The sequence below is a fragment of the Polypterus senegalus genome, chromosome 12 (genome assembly GCF_016835505.1).
Source record: "Polypterus senegalus isolate Bchr_013 chromosome 12, ASM1683550v1, whole genome shotgun sequence".
Classification (NCBI taxonomy): domain Eukaryota; kingdom Metazoa; phylum Chordata; class Cladistia; order Polypteriformes; family Polypteridae; genus Polypterus; species Polypterus senegalus.
Window position 1 is genome coordinate 92,549,704 of NC_053165.1, and position 17,114 is coordinate 92,566,817.

Genomic DNA, 17,114 nt, shown 5'->3' on the forward strand with positions numbered 1-17,114 from the left:
GATGAAGGTGATGATGACTTTTACTGCGCAGCCAATGACTGTATTTTATGTCTCTTCAGACGGCGGTGCCATTTCCTGGGGCACCTCTTCCACGGTTTCCGAAGGTGTATCCGTAGTAGTAGTAGGAACTGGCTCTTTTTTGCGAGGCTGCAAAAACATTGTGATTGGCAGCTGCTGCCGCTGCTTCTTTTTCCGGTCGAAGAGCAGCTTGTAGGCGGTCATGACGTCGTCGACCTTGTTGCAAAATTGGATGATCGAACCATATCGTCGTCCCATTCCTGTGACCGCTCTTGCAGATCCTTAGCCTGTCTGCAGCCACAGCCGCGAACGTTCTCCCTTCCTTCAACATATCCAGAAGTTTCACCTTCTCAGCGATCGTCATCATTCTTCATTGGTGTTTAGGCTCAGCACCAGCCTTGGAAGAAGGAGCACGTTTGGGAGCCATTGCAGGGGGTGAAAATTGAAGCGAAGTTCAACACAAAGAAACCACAAAAAAAAATCACACACAGTACAGTGTAAAGTAAACCGCTCGGTGAGAAAGCTTGAAGGCGAAATGGCCGCGACAGAGACACAAGGGGAGGTGCTGTGGGATCTGGGCATCAGTCAAAGCACCAATCACGGGCCCAATTAGAAAGCGGGAAGCTGTGATTTGTCGTCTCCCTCCCATTACCAATCGCAGCCCGTCTTACAAGTCACCAAACTTGTTTTGTTGTTCTTAGACTAGGAAATACTACTACTATATTTAAAAACCCGCAAAGTCGTGAATCCGCGAAAAGTGAACTGCGAAGTAGCGAGGGATTACTGCTCATGATTTAGTGGAGGTACTGAGCGGTGAAAATGGACAGAGAATATTCCGAAACTGAAGCTGTAGCAGACGATAAAGCTGAACATGATGACACAGAAGAATGTTTGCCAAAAAAAGGAGCCGTGTCTGTTGTCTGGCAACACCTTAGTTGTTTGGTCCACATCTGACCTTTTCAAACCATTTACTGCAAATGCTGTCGAGCTAAAGCTGTCAACACGAGCAATTTGCTGCACCACCTTAGCCACAAACATGCTTTGGAGTGCCATGAATGTAGGGAACTAAGATTGGCACCCACCACGTCCTCGGGTAAAACTAAAAAAAACTAGAGGACGCTCGAGTCAGACGTGACTTGTAGACGCGTTTGCTAGAAGTACTGCCTACGACAAAAAAAGCAAGTGGTGGATCGAGATAACCAACGCCATTACAATCCATATAGCTAACGTGTGAGTGGACAGAGATTGTTAACATGAACAGAAAGTCTAGTTGGTTTACAAAGCATATTTACTATTTATTCCTTTTCTAAGACATGTTCGGTGCAATACAACTTTTGAAAAGCACCTCTGGATATGTTTACTAAGTCAAAATGCCTCTTTGGATGGTTTAAAATATGTTGTCAAAATTTATAGTTTAAGTTATTTGCAAAAATTGTTCAATAAAAAGGTTCTATATTTTGACTGCAACTGTCATGCAATGTGATTAGTGCCACTCCCTTGAAAACGATCGCTCTATGTGGCCATGCAAAGCTGTATTAATACTTGGGTGCACATTAAAATGTTTTTTTGTACAATTCTCATGACTAGTGGAATCGGTTATTCTTAGCCAGTCTACTGCAGTAACTGTAGTGGAAAATGTGGTTAACATCCACTCATGCATGGGGAAAAAATACCGTCGAATACCGTGAAACTGGGATAATTTAGAAAAATACCGTGATATAGAGTTTTGGTCATACCGCCCAGCACTAACACGCAGGGATATAAACCTGTGTATTCATCAGCATAACGGAGAAATCTTTATATTTATTACGTTACCGTGGTTGTCCGTTTGTCTGTCCAGGATTTTTAAATCACTTGTAGCTCACAAACCGTTTGAACTATTGACCTGAAATTTGGTACACATATACTATGTGACGTCTACTATCCGCTTTTGGGGTGATGATTGACCATCTAGGTTATTCCTCTTATTATTTTATTTTATTGTAGAATCAACTCTCAGCAGCGGCCAGCAAGGCGACTATGCGGTGCATGTGTAGGGCGCCGTTCTCATTCCCTACCACCTTCACCGTCACTTCCCCTACCTCTTCATATCTTAAATCATTCTTGAGGCAGATTGAAGACTTAAGTGCCAGCTTAAGTGAAAAATTAAGAAAAACGTACTAAGTAATTGCAACACAAACACTGACTTAATCAGTTTTAACGTGAAAAGAGAAGAGAAGAAGCGGGCCGCTAGGGTGGAGAAAAGAAGAGCCGCTCAGGAAGCAGTGAGCACGTCAACCTCTGAGCAAACGAATGATAAACGTACAGAAAAAGAAAGAGAATGAAACCCAGGAACGCTCAAGTCAAGTGTGTTCCGTGCAGTACGTCATTACTGGTATGTTATAAGGCTATAGGACAGGAGTGTCCAGCTCTGGTCCTGGTGGGCCGCAGTGGCTGCAGGTCTCCATTCTAACCGTCTTCTTAATTAGTGAGCCGTGTTTGCTGCTGATTAACTTGTTTTGTCTTTGTTTTAATTGACGTGACTCAGAACCCTTAGCTGTTTTTTTTTTTTTTCTTTTCTTAATGAGACCCAAAACAAGCCGTCACGTGACCAGCTCACCTGCAAATAAAGAAAAGTGAAGGTCTCGGTCATGCTGGTCTGCTCAGGCCACCAAAACATCTTGACGGTGGTCTTAGCAAAAAACAGAAAATCAACAGTCTGCTGTGGCAGAACGAGAGCAGCAACAAGTCATGATATTCGGTAACGGGTTTAATTAACAGCAAGAACTGGCTTCTCGTTAAGAAACTGGCTGCAGTTTGACGTTCCAAGTTAGCCAGTCATCTGTTGGCTCGTTTCACATCTGATTTCTGTTTGGCCGCCATTTAATGACGAAATGAATTAACTCGGAGGAGTGAATCCTTAAAAACAGGGCCATTAAAATGAATGGAAAAGGAGTTAATTAGCACATTCCCTGATTAGGAAAAGGGTTACAGTGAACACATGCAGCCACTGCGGCCCACCAGGATTGGAGTTGGACACCCCTGGTCTACACCCAAATGGCATTAAAAATAAAAGTCTGTCTTCGTCTTCGTCGTCTTCCTTCGAGGATCATGGGGACTGGCGTCCCATCTGGGGTTTGTTTCTGCCTTCGCCTACTGCTGGTAAGATGGGATCCAGCTTCCCTGGATTAAGGGAGTTAAGAAAAGGTGTAGATTGATCAGTCATTGGACTGTACCAACAGCATTGGCAATATGACCAGAACCAACTTGGCAGTGCCAGTCCCACCGCAGGGCAGACTCATGTGCATGATTCAGTATCGATTCATTCTGAAAATGGACAGAGATGGTGGTGCACTGGAGCCTCATTCAGGTTGGTCTTCTGCCTTGTGCTCAATGCGACCCCAAATCTGCACTTCAGAAGAGGTCATCCAGTTCTTGGATGGGAGACCACCTAGGAAAAGCTTGGCTTGCTGCTGGAGGAGGTGTTTGCGAGCCCAGCAGGGGGCGCTTACCCTGTGGTCTGAATGTGCATCTCAATGCCCAAAGCGCAGTGACGGGGACACCATGCGGTACAAATGGCACCATCATTCAGATGAGACGTAAAACTGACGTCCAGACTCTCTGTGGTCATAGAAGATCCCTGGGCATTTTTGAAAAGGGCAGGGTGTACCCCAATGTCCTGGCTAAACTGCCCACCACAGTCTAGTCATTCTGGCCCCCTAATCATCCCTTGCAGGCCCGCCACCTTTGGGGGGGACAAACGGGACTCTGGTCCGGGGCCTAACGGAAGGGGGCCCCTTGACGCTTGATTTTTTTTTTTTATGCTGATGTTGTGCACGTAGACATATATTTGGACAATTATTCAAGTTACATGTAATAGAAAAGTTAAATCATTTACCTTACAAGAATACAAGTGAGTGCTTTAATAGCCGCACGCTGTGCTCGTGTCGTGTGAAGCACGCTTGTCAAAGGGGGCCGGCAGTGGCACGCTTCTCAAAGACAAAGGAGAGCCGACGTCGACGTCCTTGAGCTTGACGTTGAGTAGTCTGTTTGTTGTACAGGGTACGTGGATAATGGATTGACTTCGCCACTGTAATTGAATACTTCCGTTTCACACACACAGGCGCTGCGATATTGTTGTGCACTATTGTGGACGTTGACATGTATGGTGTAGCAGAAGTCCGTCTCCGTAGTTTGATAATTCATTCGCTTGGGGGTTTATTGTTGCTTTTAAAGCAGTGACGAGTGTGCGTTGGTTTTGTGTGTATCACTGAAGATTCTGGATCACCCGGATTTTTTGAAAACTTTGAAGTTTGATACAGCGAGTTACCGTACTGATTGTACACCATGTAGATAACCCTAACCGTTAGTATATATCAAACTGTTCAGATGTTACTCCTATTCATTGCATTGGTATAATTGTACCGTTACACGTTAGATAATACATAGGCCAATCTCATTAATGTATTGTTTCAATTCCGCTACGAGCTTCCGTTAGTGCTGGCTTTCCTTCTCGCAGTCAAACTTTGATGTGCGAGAAGGCTTAACTCATCAAGTATGGCATTCATAAATGCAGCATTATTGCTCTCGGATCAACTACATTTCGATCATTATGTATACGTATTTGCAGGTTTTGGCATGTGGGGACCCGGGGGAAGGCAGGGGGACCCCACACGTACCCAGTTGTCTGGGGCCCAAATATTTCTGACGGCTGGCCCGATCCCTTGTCTCTAACTGGCTATCTCGCTGACTACTTCACCACCTACCAGCTAATGTGTGGTGAGCATACTGGTGCAAAAATGGCTGCTGTCGCATCATCCAGATGGGTGCTGCACATTAGTGGTCCCCCTTAGTCTAAGTGGTTTGAGTAGCAAAACCAGCGCTCTGCGAGCGCCTTCTTAACGTACGGGCACTGGCCGGGTCTCCCAGGGGCATAGGGGCCCACGATGTTTCTCATGCCTATGTATGTTTCTGTTTTACTATCAGAACAGGGGTCCTAGTGCACTGCTTTGCTCTGGGGCCTATGATGCTGTTAAAACAGTGCTATATAAATGTAATTAATCTTTATTATTATTATTAAATCAGTGTTAAACAGATGGGTGATCGTCACAGTATAGGGTCAGGCTGGGGTGGCTCCTCAGTAGCAGAACTGCTGCCTCGCAATAAGGAGACGTTGGTTTGCACTCCTGCGTGCCAATTAAAAAGGAAGGCAGGCTTGGACGGTGGTGTATTATGTGGTGTGTAGAGAACATCCACATGTTTATCTATTGAAACAAAAAGATTAAATAACGCTAGGGATTTATATGGAGCAGAGTTCAATGATTATGGCTATTTTTGTTATCTGGCAGTCGCCGTATCCTGTTCACGTCCTTGAATTTCAGAGCACAATGTCTGCCACTTTGCTTATCTGGACCTGTGCCTCATTTATACAGATCTATTTTAAACACATTCTGTTAGCGCATGACAAAGCTGCTTTCTATTTTTATTTTTTTTAACAGACATTTCTTTATTTAACAAAATGTTTATTGCATATGGACAGCTATTGGAAGTCCCGCTCCCTCAGAGAATTCCACATTTAAATAATCAAACTTGGACTTCAGTCTCCTTGCAATGTCCTTCAGGGCCCGTGTGCTTTGTAAACTGTGTCCACTGGGATGGTACGGTGGCGCAGCGGTAGCCCCTTCAGCCAACAAACAACCACCACCGTCCCCCACCACCAAACGTAGCGTTTGCAAGTTTCAGATTCAGTTTATTATTGTGTTGACGCCCCTTGTCCAACATCATGATGCTGATTGGTCGTTTAGTTTTGGCGCGATTAAGGCATGGGCTCCAATAGAAATGCAGCACACACGGAGCTGCCGCTAAGTTGAAGGCAGTGCCTCTTCTGTGCTTTTAGTTATGACTCGCAATCAACGGACGTGAGTTAAAATGCAATGGGCTTTTGTGTTGTATTGTAAAGTTAGAACAAGACTCTGTGCCGTACTGAAAATCAATCAATCGTTTGGTTGACATCTTTTTAATTATGACACGACACAACCGTACCAAAATCAAATGGCCCACCTGCACATGTGTTGCATTTTTATGAATGCTCTGAGCCACACCATGTTTAAAAAAAAAAAGTGATACCCTTATTGAGTATGTACGTGAAAATATCTGGTACGTACGGGATAAAGTTAGATTTAAAAGATTGCAAAGATGCGCTTCGGGTATCCCGTATGTACAAAAATTGCAAAAGTGCGCTTCGGGTATTCCATACGTATGTGAAAACAACTCTTACGTACATAAAAGTATCCTATACTTACGAGATGTTTTCACGTATATACGAGATAGGGGCTATTCCATTTTTTTTTCATTGTGCGGTTCAGAGCTTCCGTACATTTTACCGTATTTAACACAATGGATTGTATTTAATTTTGGCACAAATAAAATTAATTGCATAGCAACCGGACAGACAAGCTGCAATGCAAACGTTAGCGCGTTGCCTGCTTAGATGTCAGCCCGACGAGTAGCACAGTTAGCTATTTACAAAATAGTCTTGCACATTAAGACAATTAATTGGCATTGACAACTAAAACACTGTTTAAGTATACATTTGCATGCTTTTACCTCTTTAAAAAGCATTCCTTTAGGTCGATTACGTTGCATTCAAAAAATATATATATATATTTTTAAACTTTAGTCTATCATATATATTCCCTATGGCATTTGCCACTTGATTGACATACAGGGCGGCCAGTCTGAGATCTCTTGTCTTCTAACACACTGGTCATCCTGCACGCACGATCAAACGCGCGAGCTACTGCAAAACTCCGGCTGTGATCTAGTTATCCTTCCAATTTATATCGACTAAAGAAGGGATTTAAGAAAATTGTTTGGGGAGGGTTTGGGCTGAATGTGGAATTGGAAGAGGATTTTCTTCTCACAATCGAAGTGCGTTTGTCTGATCTGTCCATCTATCATTGCTATTCCAAAGAAGGAAAATGTGGAAAGGCACTTTCGAACTGTTCATAAAAACTACGAAACTGACTTCCTTACAAAAAAGCGATCTGAGAAAGACAAAGGAGAGGGAACTAAAATCGCAGTTAATCGGACAGCCGTCATTTTTCACTCGGCTGAATTCAAAAGCTCCTTGACTGCATTATTCGGCTCTACTTATTTATGCGAGTCAGCCTTTTCCCACATGACGATTATTACATCCAAATACTGTAGTGACCATAAATGTATTTAATTGTGCTATAAAGGTTATTCAGTTATGCAAGGTACGACAACATACATTTTATGTATAAAGTGTGTGTGTATATAGCATTTCTAATGTAGGTGCCGAAAAAGTGTGGGCACCCCTGCTTTAACGGTTTATTGTATTACAGTTTTTTTTTTTTTACTGTGAAGATAAATGGTTAATGTAGTTGAGATATATATATATATTTTTTTTTTTTGCAGGATTTTTTTCAGTGCGTTTTGTTACCTGTCACTTCGCACGATAGTGAGAAATCTCATTTGTAAAAAAAATTCACGCACTGGTAGAGAGAGAAATACTCGCATACCTGAGCAGAATGTCGTTGACAATTCATTCATGGAATGGTAAGGTTATCTGGCAATGCCGCGACATAAACGCTGTGCAGTTACAGAGATGGATGTGTCGCTACTGATAGCAAGCGAGGGTCATTGGTGCCTTGGCGAGAGTCTACAGACTGGAAAAACGTGTTTGTATTTTTAAATTTTTTTTTCTTATTTTCGTTTTTCCCCTTCGGTTTACTAATACATCTGTACACACCTGATATTATAACAAAGGTGCCGGAATAACGTGTTTTTTTTTATTTTTTTTATTTGCCTTTTCTTTCTTTAGTGGCGCACTGCGTTTCAAAATATTTGACAGGGCACACTGCATGTGATCTGATGGCTATCCGGTATCGCGCTCACGGTCCATTATATCAATATATTTATGTAAAGTTCCTAATCTCTGATGCTATTTTTGATTTTTTTTTGTGGCTATCAATCCGTACAAATGTTCTATAATGTCTGTCGCATTGTTTGCTGTTCTTGTTTGTTACCTGTTCAACTTTAGGTGATCCCCAGACTTTGATATTACGCTCTAGTGTGTGTTTTTTGCCCCTGTGGCTGCACCGCTGAACACCTGAAGGGGTGCGGGAGTTAATTTTTTTGTGCTATTGCCAAAGGTGCGAGTACCTGCCCAAACGGCAAAAGTCATTGCGCTGTGGTTATTTTCAGGAAAGTGGCAACTGTGCCACCCTACATTTTGTGGGCGTTTATGGATTGGTGGAACGAAGTTCAGGAGGTCGATAGGTGGCTCAGGCTTTTGCGCTCGAGCTACTCATTTGACCTTACCTTCCGTTGCCTTTTATAGTCGAGTCGCGAGTCTCCGCTCCAGAATGGTGTGTGTGTGTGAGAGAGAGAGTGAGTGGCAGTGCGCGCTCGGGACAGTTGCTGGCTCGCTCCCAAAGCTTGGAGATGTTTGTTCCAGTACGACTCACGCCGCACCCTGCAGACGTGCCGTACTTTTCCTTTTAAGTGGACTTATCTGATCATTAAAAAGGAGGCCGCATTCTCAGAAACTTGTGTTTACGAGTTGCACGGGACTTAAGTCGCCTCTAGCAGTCCGCGTTTCTTCAGGGAATGAATGGACACGGCGACCCACCCGAGGGAGACAAGATCGTTCCGATATTGAACGCCATGCAGATCAGCGTCTACAAAACGTAAAGCAGAAGAGATCGGACAAAAGACAACTGATGTCTGCGCTGGCAAAGGCCATATTATTGCAGCAAACCCAAGAGGAGCGGGAGCTCTTTACGTGGGACATATTAAATGAGGGTGCGCATCTCTGTCGATATGTAGGTGTTAAGGCTGAGGTTCCAATACCAGGTGCTGATGCGAAAGGATGTCTTTTATAACGCGAGGGGAGGGAGGGGGAGGCTGGAAGCATGCGCTGACACGTGATTTATCTGCGCACGCTGGCGCCCACGGGACACGCGGACTGCGCACGCTCGTGGATTGCGATTTGAGCCGATGGTATCAGTCCCTGCACATTTTTATGTGTCCTTATGAGATTTTTATTATATATCAGACACCTTTTATTTAAGGCAACCTGCAACATTTGAAATACAATTGGTTACATTTTTCTTTTGTTTTTCCAGTTGGAGTACAGGAAGGTGAAGTGACTTGCTCAGGGTCCCACAGTGTCATTAGCAAGATTTGAACCGCTTTGAAGTCCAAAACCTTAACCACTGCGCCACACTGCCTTCCTGATTCATATACAGTATACACGTTTCTGTTCAGCGCAGGATTAGTGCAATGAAGAAATTTATTTGGACTGCATTTGCCATATGTTTACAGCCATTCAGAAGGTGCAAATGTGACCATTTTGAATCTGTTTGTTTTTTATGTGTTTTCTTGACGGGGGTGTTGGCTAAAGAGAGAGAGAAAACTACTTTTATACAGTAACTTTTTACAGAGTGTCAAACCAAAACCACCATCCCCGTATCTGGGAAATTACAAAGAATAAAAAAATGACGGCTCTGTACAATTGACTGATGGTCTCTATGAAGTCTGTCAAATTCTCCAACAACCTTCCGAGTTCCTACAGGAACAAATTATCTGGACTCATCCTTCCTTACTCAATGATATATGAGGTGTAAAGATAAAATATTTAAATCAGTTGTTTTTTCTTGCTCAATCCAGACATGAGCCCCCTCGGCTTTTAAGCATACTGGCAACAACGTGTCACACAAGAGTTCAAGGATGGAGGTTCCGGCCTGACAATCCACTTTTAATTTCAAAAAGAAATGAGTGAAACAACAGAAATAATGGCCACATCCGCTACCTTTCAGGGTTCAAAAGTGCATTGGGTAGGGGACCTCTGTCTCTCTCCTAGTCGGGTCCTTTAAATGAACATCCATTTCCAGTCAGCAGATCGAATACACTGCAGTCATCCCAGAAGGGGTGGAGCTTCCAGAGCCCACATAGGGGTGTGGTCATGGAACCTGCATAGGGGCGTGGCCATGGAATCCACCCTTCAGAGCTCAAGTTGGGGAGACAGTGCCACCTCTCTTTTCAGGGTGGAATTACTTAACCTTAGCAAAGCCCTGCAGGTGCCCCCTAAGCACACACGTGTGACAATATTTGTGTTATTTAAAGAACGGACCACAGGTCAGAAACTTCACTTGTTCAAGGTCACACAGTCAGTAAGTGAGCGATGGCCATTGAACTGACAGCTGCATAGTTTGCAGTCCAGACCCTTAACTGCTAGGCCACTGTGCCTGCCCTGCACATAATCCGTGTACAGCAGAATTCTTTCATTTCATCCACCAGTTGGTGATCTGATGGAGACGTTGTGTTATAAGTGCCGAGATCTGAACAGGCGACTTATCCATCTACTAGCTCTTTTTATTCAGTGCTTTATATGGTGCATACTATTGTGAAACAGAAAAAATAAAACTTTCAGACGGCACGTTTTATTCTACACGACATGACTGCTGCAGCGCCTTTTTATAGCTCTTCACAGGGAGTGTGATTGCTTTTTTAGTACTTGGCCAAGTTAGAGGGTTTCTGCCTTTCTTGTTAGCAATGTGGATGATGTGGATTTGAGTGGGGTTGTTATTTATTTATTATTTATTGAGTTTTGGTAAAAAGCTACATTTTCTCCTTGGCAACAGTAAAGTGCTACCTCTGTCTGTCTGTCTAATGTACTGCCTTCCACATGTTTATCTATCTCTGTCTAATATAGTGCCTTTCACATTTATGTCAGTTCAGTACGGTGTCCTTCATCTTCTGTCTGTCTTTTTAATATAGTGCCTTTCACATCTGTCTACCTCTAACTATGTTAAACAGTGCAGTAAAACGTGGTCTGTCTCTGTCCCTCTATCTAATATAGTGCCTTTCACATGTCTCAGTCTTTCTAATATAGAGTGCCTTTCACATCTGTCTGTGTGTTTGTATAATATAAGTGCCTTTCACATGTTTCTTTCTATATTTAAAACAGTGCATTTCACATCTGTCAGTCTGCTTTGGCCTATCTCTGTCTGTCTAATATAGTGCCTTTCACATGTTTCTGCCTATATAATATAGTGTACCTATTTGTCTGCCCGTGTCTATTTAATAGAGTGCCTTTCATAACTTATTGTCTATTTCTGTCTATCTTTGTGTGTGTGTGTGTGTGTGTGCAACACACACACATACATGATATGAGAGAGAGAGAAACACACAGATGTGTAAGGCACCATCTATCTAATATTCTGTCTGTCTGGCCTTCCCATTCAGACCCTGCCCTTCAAGCCGATTGGCTGAGGCTGGCTGGATTTTTTCTGGCACTCCCCACTAGGGGTCCCCACTGTCTGCCTTGCAAGTCACACGTCTGTTCGAGTCGACTCTGAGCTCTGGCAGGCTGAGGTGTAACGTGGCGAGTCTGCGTTAGGACTGACTGGCACTGGAGGGTGGGTGCCCCGAGGGTTTGCGCCCCTTTTCTCTAAAATAAAAATGGCTCCAGTTTCCCCAGTTGTAATGACCATTGTACTGATATTTTGAATAAGATCGCTCCTCTTAAAATTGGGCAGCGTTCTGTTACCCACTCAGTTCCTTGGCCGAAAAAAGTTCATCATTCATACTTTTGTCTGTTATACCTTCATTGTTATCACTTTTTAATTTAATATTGTTCTTTATCAGTATGCTGCTGCTGGAGTATGTGAATTTCCCCTTGGGATTAATAAAGTATCTATCTATCTATCTATCTATCTATCTATACATACTAAAATTAAAATCTATCTATCTATACATACTAAAATTAAAATCTATCTATCTCTATCTATCTAATACTTTGGTCACATTTGTTGATTGTCTGTCTCAGGTTAACAACTGGCTCAGTAGTTCATTACCTGCAGTTTAATTCAGGAAAGACTGAGGTACCAATTGTTGCTCCTCCTGTTCTTCATTCTGAGATCAGTTTAAAATGATCTTCTGTCTCTCCTGTTATTAAGTCGAGTCTGCAAAACCTTGGGGTTATTTTTGTCCAGTCCCTGACACTTGATAAATACGTAGAGTCAGTCAGCCACTCGTGTTTCTTTCATTTAAGAAATCTCTCCAAACTAAGAAATCAGAATTGGAGATGTTTGTTCATTCTGTTACTTTCTCATGGCTTGATTACTGTAATGCTCTCTTTACAGGTTTGAGCGACTCCTCTCTCTTTCTCTTTCTCTCTCTTTCTTTCTCTTTCTCTCTCTCACGTCTTCAGTTAGTTCAAAATGCAGCTGCCTGCAGGCTCCTAACTCGTGCCAGTTAGCCCAAGTGATCATATCACCCCTATTCTGCACACACTGCACTGGCTCCCAGTGTTTTATAGAATTCATTTAAAGGTTTTGGTACTTCCTTTCAGAGCTTTGCATGGACAAGCTCTCGAGTACCTAACCAAGCTGCTCCAACACCGTACAGCTTGTCAGACTCTCAGATCTGGGCAACAGGGCCTTCTCGTTGTCCCACACACTCGGCTACCAACCCTTTGTGCCTTTCAGTCTGTGGCTCCGAGACTATGGAAGAGCCTGCCTTGTGGTCTGCATGGAGTCGAGTCGAGTCTGTTGATTCTTTTTAAAAACAACTAAACACAAGCTTTTAATCAATGCTGAATAGTTCTGGTTTGTTTATTTATTGTTTTTATTGGTTTTGTTTTAACTGTTGTATTTGTACTTGGGGTGCCACAGTGGCGCAGTGGGTAGTGCTGCTGCCTCGCAGTAAGGAGACCCGGGTTCACTTCCCGGGTCCTCCCTGTGTGGAGTTTGTATGTTCTCCCCGTGTCTGCGTGGGTTTTCCTCCGGGTGCTCCGGTTTTCTTCCACAGTCCAAAGACATGAAGGTTAGGTGCATTGGCGATTCTAAATTGTGCTGTGTGTGTGCCCTGCGGTGGGCTGGCACCCTGCCTGGGGTTTGTTTCCTGCCTTGCGCCCTGTGTTGGCTGGGATTGGCTCCAGCAGACCCCCGTGACCCTGTAGATAGGATATAGTGGGAGGGATGGATTTGTGCTGGATTTGCTGTTCAGCGCTCTGTGACGTTTTGTCTGTAAAAGGCGCTATATAAATATACTACTTTTTATTTTTCCTCCTTTCTGAAATGGTACATAAAGCACGAGACATCAGACAGACGAGCCTCTCTCCTGTTTGGGTGGTCCAGCACGTCCGCGCTCCTTATTCCTCATTGCTGCATTGTAGAAATTGAATTTCGGCTGAGCGCTCATTGGTGGTCCGCCCTCATGCCCACAGAGCCAACCTTACGACTTGAGAATTAAATCAAACCTGCATGAGGACGAGTGGGTCGCTGGGAAGGACCGAGCCACATGACTGCCAGTCACGGGAGTTCCCCTCGGCTGCCGCCCTTGACTCATTAACAGTATGGAAGTAAATGGAAGTTTACCCCTGAAAACCGCCGGAAGAGTCGTGTAATGCGACAGGGCCTTGAGTTCAGTGCTCCTTCAAGGATGCCCATGCATATTAAGGCGACCTTCACATGTAAAGATGGAATACGATGACGCCAGGGAAGAACTTATGAGGTTTTAGAGGACCGTTGGGGAAATCCCCTGATGGGTCAGCCTCCAGCCATACAGCCATTCTAATTTGGTGGTTTTATTTTCCATTCTGTACCCCTATAGGGTCGGTCTTCTCCTGCTACTTCTTTAGATGTTGTTCTGCGGCAAACAAATCCTCTTTTTATGAATCTTCTTTTTTTAGTAATAACAATCTGCTTGTAAATATGGCTGATCCTTCACGGCCACCTGCTTGCCATTTGAAGTCCGTAGAGAGGAGACCTTCCTAATCCGGATAATGGCGAGATAAGCCCAGCTGAGATAATATTTACAATGCTAACGGTTGCTTTCCACTGGGAACCTGAAAAGCAAATATCAGTTCCGGAGCAGTTTATTAGTAAGCCATTGTCCAAACCACGCAATCCAATTGTATTGTAGTGTGTCATTGGAACAAATGTGTGTGTGTGGGGGGGTGACAGTGAGAAGAATGGCAGGATATTGTGAAACCACCTTCTTGTATTTCTTCTCTTTCAGTAAACCACAAGCTGTGTGTGTCCAGCAGCACCGTTTGACGGTAAGTGACAAGAACTTAAGGTGGGTACAATCATTCAGAGGTGGGTTTATAAGGTCTGTCCACAAGATGGCGCCGTTCCCAAAACCTTCTCCTCCTTAACTGGCAGAGCTCACCTGGACAGCCAGGGAGCGTCTCCTCTGATTTATTGGCTCCACTCGGATTCTTCCATCTGATACTCTCTTTAGTTCTTCAAGCCCCCCTGGTGTGGTTCTGGGTGGCTTCTCTATTTTTGAAGTCCTATCTAATTTGTATTTTAAGCAGAACAATAAATGTTATTTTAGTGTGTAGTTTAAGGGCTGTCCACAAGAAATTTAACCATTTAGTCCATCAACTCATTTGTTTAGCTAATCGCTAAGCTGTCCCAGTATCTCCTCCATGTACTTCCTAAAGCTTGTTAAGGTCTCTACTTCATCTCTATGACTTGGTAGGTCCATATTGCCTCAGAAGTCCTCCTGGCTTCAGTCTTAAATGCTCTTCCCTTTAATTTCCACTCGCATCCTCCAGTACGTGATTCACCATTAAGCGGAAAGAATTCAGCTGGGTCTACTTTCCCAATCCAGGTGGTTCTTCGTGTGGTGGGCTATCAGCGTATGCTCCCAACCTACTTTATCAAGGCCTGGATGAGGTCCCCACACAGTTTCCTCTGCTTGAGACTGAACAGTTTTCCTTCTTCGAGTCTGTCACAGTGTGGGACATCTTCTTAAGTCCTCTTGGTTGCTCTTCTCCACACAGCTTCAAGTGCTGCTATGTCTTTCTTGTATCGTGGTGACCAGAACTGTACATAGAGCTCAAATTGAGGACTAGTCAATTATATCGTCTAAGCGCGATATCCCTTGATTTATATTTGTGGACCACCACGCGGCGTATCGCTCCCCCAAACCTCGACACAGACAGGCTGAGACACAAGGTTTGCCAGACAACATACCTTTATTTAAGTGGGGAAGCGTTTTCTGTTGCTTCCCTCTTCTCAGCACAGTACAAAAGCCCCAAATAATATAACACACAGTCCTTTCTCTCTCTTCTTCACCTCCACTCCTCCTCACAAGCCTAGTCCTCCACCTCCCGACTCTGGCTCCCTGACTGGTGGTCAGACGGCTCCTTTTCTGGTGCACCCAGAAGTGCTCCAGGGGCAGAAGTAGTTCCTCCAATGACTCCGCTGCACCTGCAGCACCCCCTCGTGGCACACACAGAGCCCAATAGAGCTGCTCCAAACTATGACTCCCATCATGCACTGTGGGGAACCGTGGTGCCACAGCCATCCAGGAGGGTTGCCCTCTAGCATCCTAGGGGAAGGTAGTGCCTCACAGATGCTCTCTCCCCTGGTCCTTCCATCCAATTGGCATCCTGGCTGTGGATGCCCATCACACCCTTCATCAAGTCCTGCATGCTCTTGAGCAGGTCTCCATTAATAAGGATATCTCTGCACTTTTCTCCATTCAGCTTTTCCTTAACCCTGACTTGTCCCCTAGTCCCCAACTACATAGCGTGATGTTGCTACCACCATGCCTTTCCACTGCATTGGTATTGCATGAGTGATGAACAGTACCTGGTTTCCTCCAGACATGATGCCAATCTTGGCTTTAACAGATCAGAGAGTTTTGTTTCTCACAATCTGAAGGTTCTTTAGGTGCCTTATTGCAAACTCCAAGTAGGCTTCCATGCACCTTTTATTGGTCATTTATGTCATGAGTATCACAGTGGTGGTTATACTTCTCCACATGGCCCTCTAGAGCTCTTGACATGATGTCTGCCTGTTTTTTGTTTTTTTTTTGGTCACCAATTTCTTATTGGCCCTTCTTCCATGATTGCTTACTTCGTCCAGGTGGCCAGCTCTAGGAGGCACCATAGTTATTCCAACAATTTTAGTGAAAAAATGTGGAGTGGTTTCTGAAAACGTTCTAAATTTGGTTGACTGGACTGATTGGGATTGACACACACCTGTCTCATTTGAAGCCCCTTTAGCAGACTCCACCCTGGAGTCCCCTTGGTGGGTTTGGCACAACAAGCTTCACACCCCTGGCTTTGACCATTTCCTGCCCTTCTTCTCTGCAGATCCTTTCAAAGTCTGCCTGGCTAGATGGAGACTGTCGGTGGGCAGCTCTTTTCAGGACTATCCTGAGATGTTCGGTTGGGTTCAAGCCTGGGCCAATGAAAATGGGCACTTCCCAGGAATGGCCCTTCTTTAGTCCTAGACCTTCTAAATCCAGCTGGTTAATGCAGAGGTGATGTCTTCTAGGTGTCGGCAGAAGGGCGCGACATGGAGGCACGGAAGGACCAGCTGAAAAAAGAACTGGAAGAGGAGCTGAAGCTGAGCCAGGATGACCTTCGTAGCCATGCTTGGTACCACGGGAGGATCCGGCCAGAGGTGAGTTCCTTCACCCCGCTGTTTGCATGTGCCGGCGCTGTAGATACAATCATATGAAAATGTTTGTGAACCCCTCTCAGCCTGTATAATAATTGACTCGACATTCAACCATAAAGATAACAGTGGCATGTCCTTCATTTCCTAGGAACATCTGAGCACTGCAGAGTTTTCAGAACAAAGATTTCTAGTGAAGCAGTATTTAGTTGTATGAAATAAAATCAAATGTGAAAAGCTGGCTGTGCCCAAATGTGGGTCCCCTTGTCATTTTGCTGATTTGAATGCCTGTCACTGCTCAATGCTGATTACTTACAACACCAAATTGGTTGGATGAGCTCGTGAAGCCTTGAACTTCATAGACAGGAGTGTCCAATCATGAGTGGTAAAAGGTATTTAAGGTGGTCCATTGCAAGTTGTTTGACTCTCCTCTGAAGAGTGACAGCATGGGATCCTCAAAGCAACTCTCCAAAGATCTGAAAACAAAGATTGTTCAGTCTCCTGGTTTAGGGGAAGGCTACAAAAAGCGATCTCAGAGGTTTAAACTGTAAGAAATGGAATCAGGAAATGGAAGGCCACAGGCACAGTTGCTGTTAAACCCAGCAGGTCTGACAGGCCAAGATACAGGAGTAGCATATGTGCAGGATTGTGAGAATGGTTACAGAC

At 44.2% G+C, this 17,114-nt stretch overlaps 1 protein-coding gene across 4 annotated transcripts in view; it reads left to right on the top strand.

The window, feature by feature from the left end:
• sh2d3a (SH2 domain containing 3A) overlaps nucleotides 1–17,114 on the top strand; it is an 87,743-nt gene that overhangs the window by 45,969 nt on the left and 24,660 nt on the right. For 3 of the 4 annotated variants that reach the window (XM_039772900.1, XM_039772901.1, XM_039772903.1), the window contains 2 exons: nucleotides 14,050–14,089; nucleotides 16,326–16,454. In XM_039772900.1, coding sequence (XP_039628834.1) covers nucleotides 14,050–14,089; nucleotides 16,326–16,454 — 169 coding nt within the window. Of the gene's footprint in view, nucleotides 1–8,610; nucleotides 8,827–14,049; nucleotides 14,090–16,325; nucleotides 16,455–17,114 lie in introns of those variants that run through there. The other variant, XM_039772902.1, reaches the window with a different exon arrangement.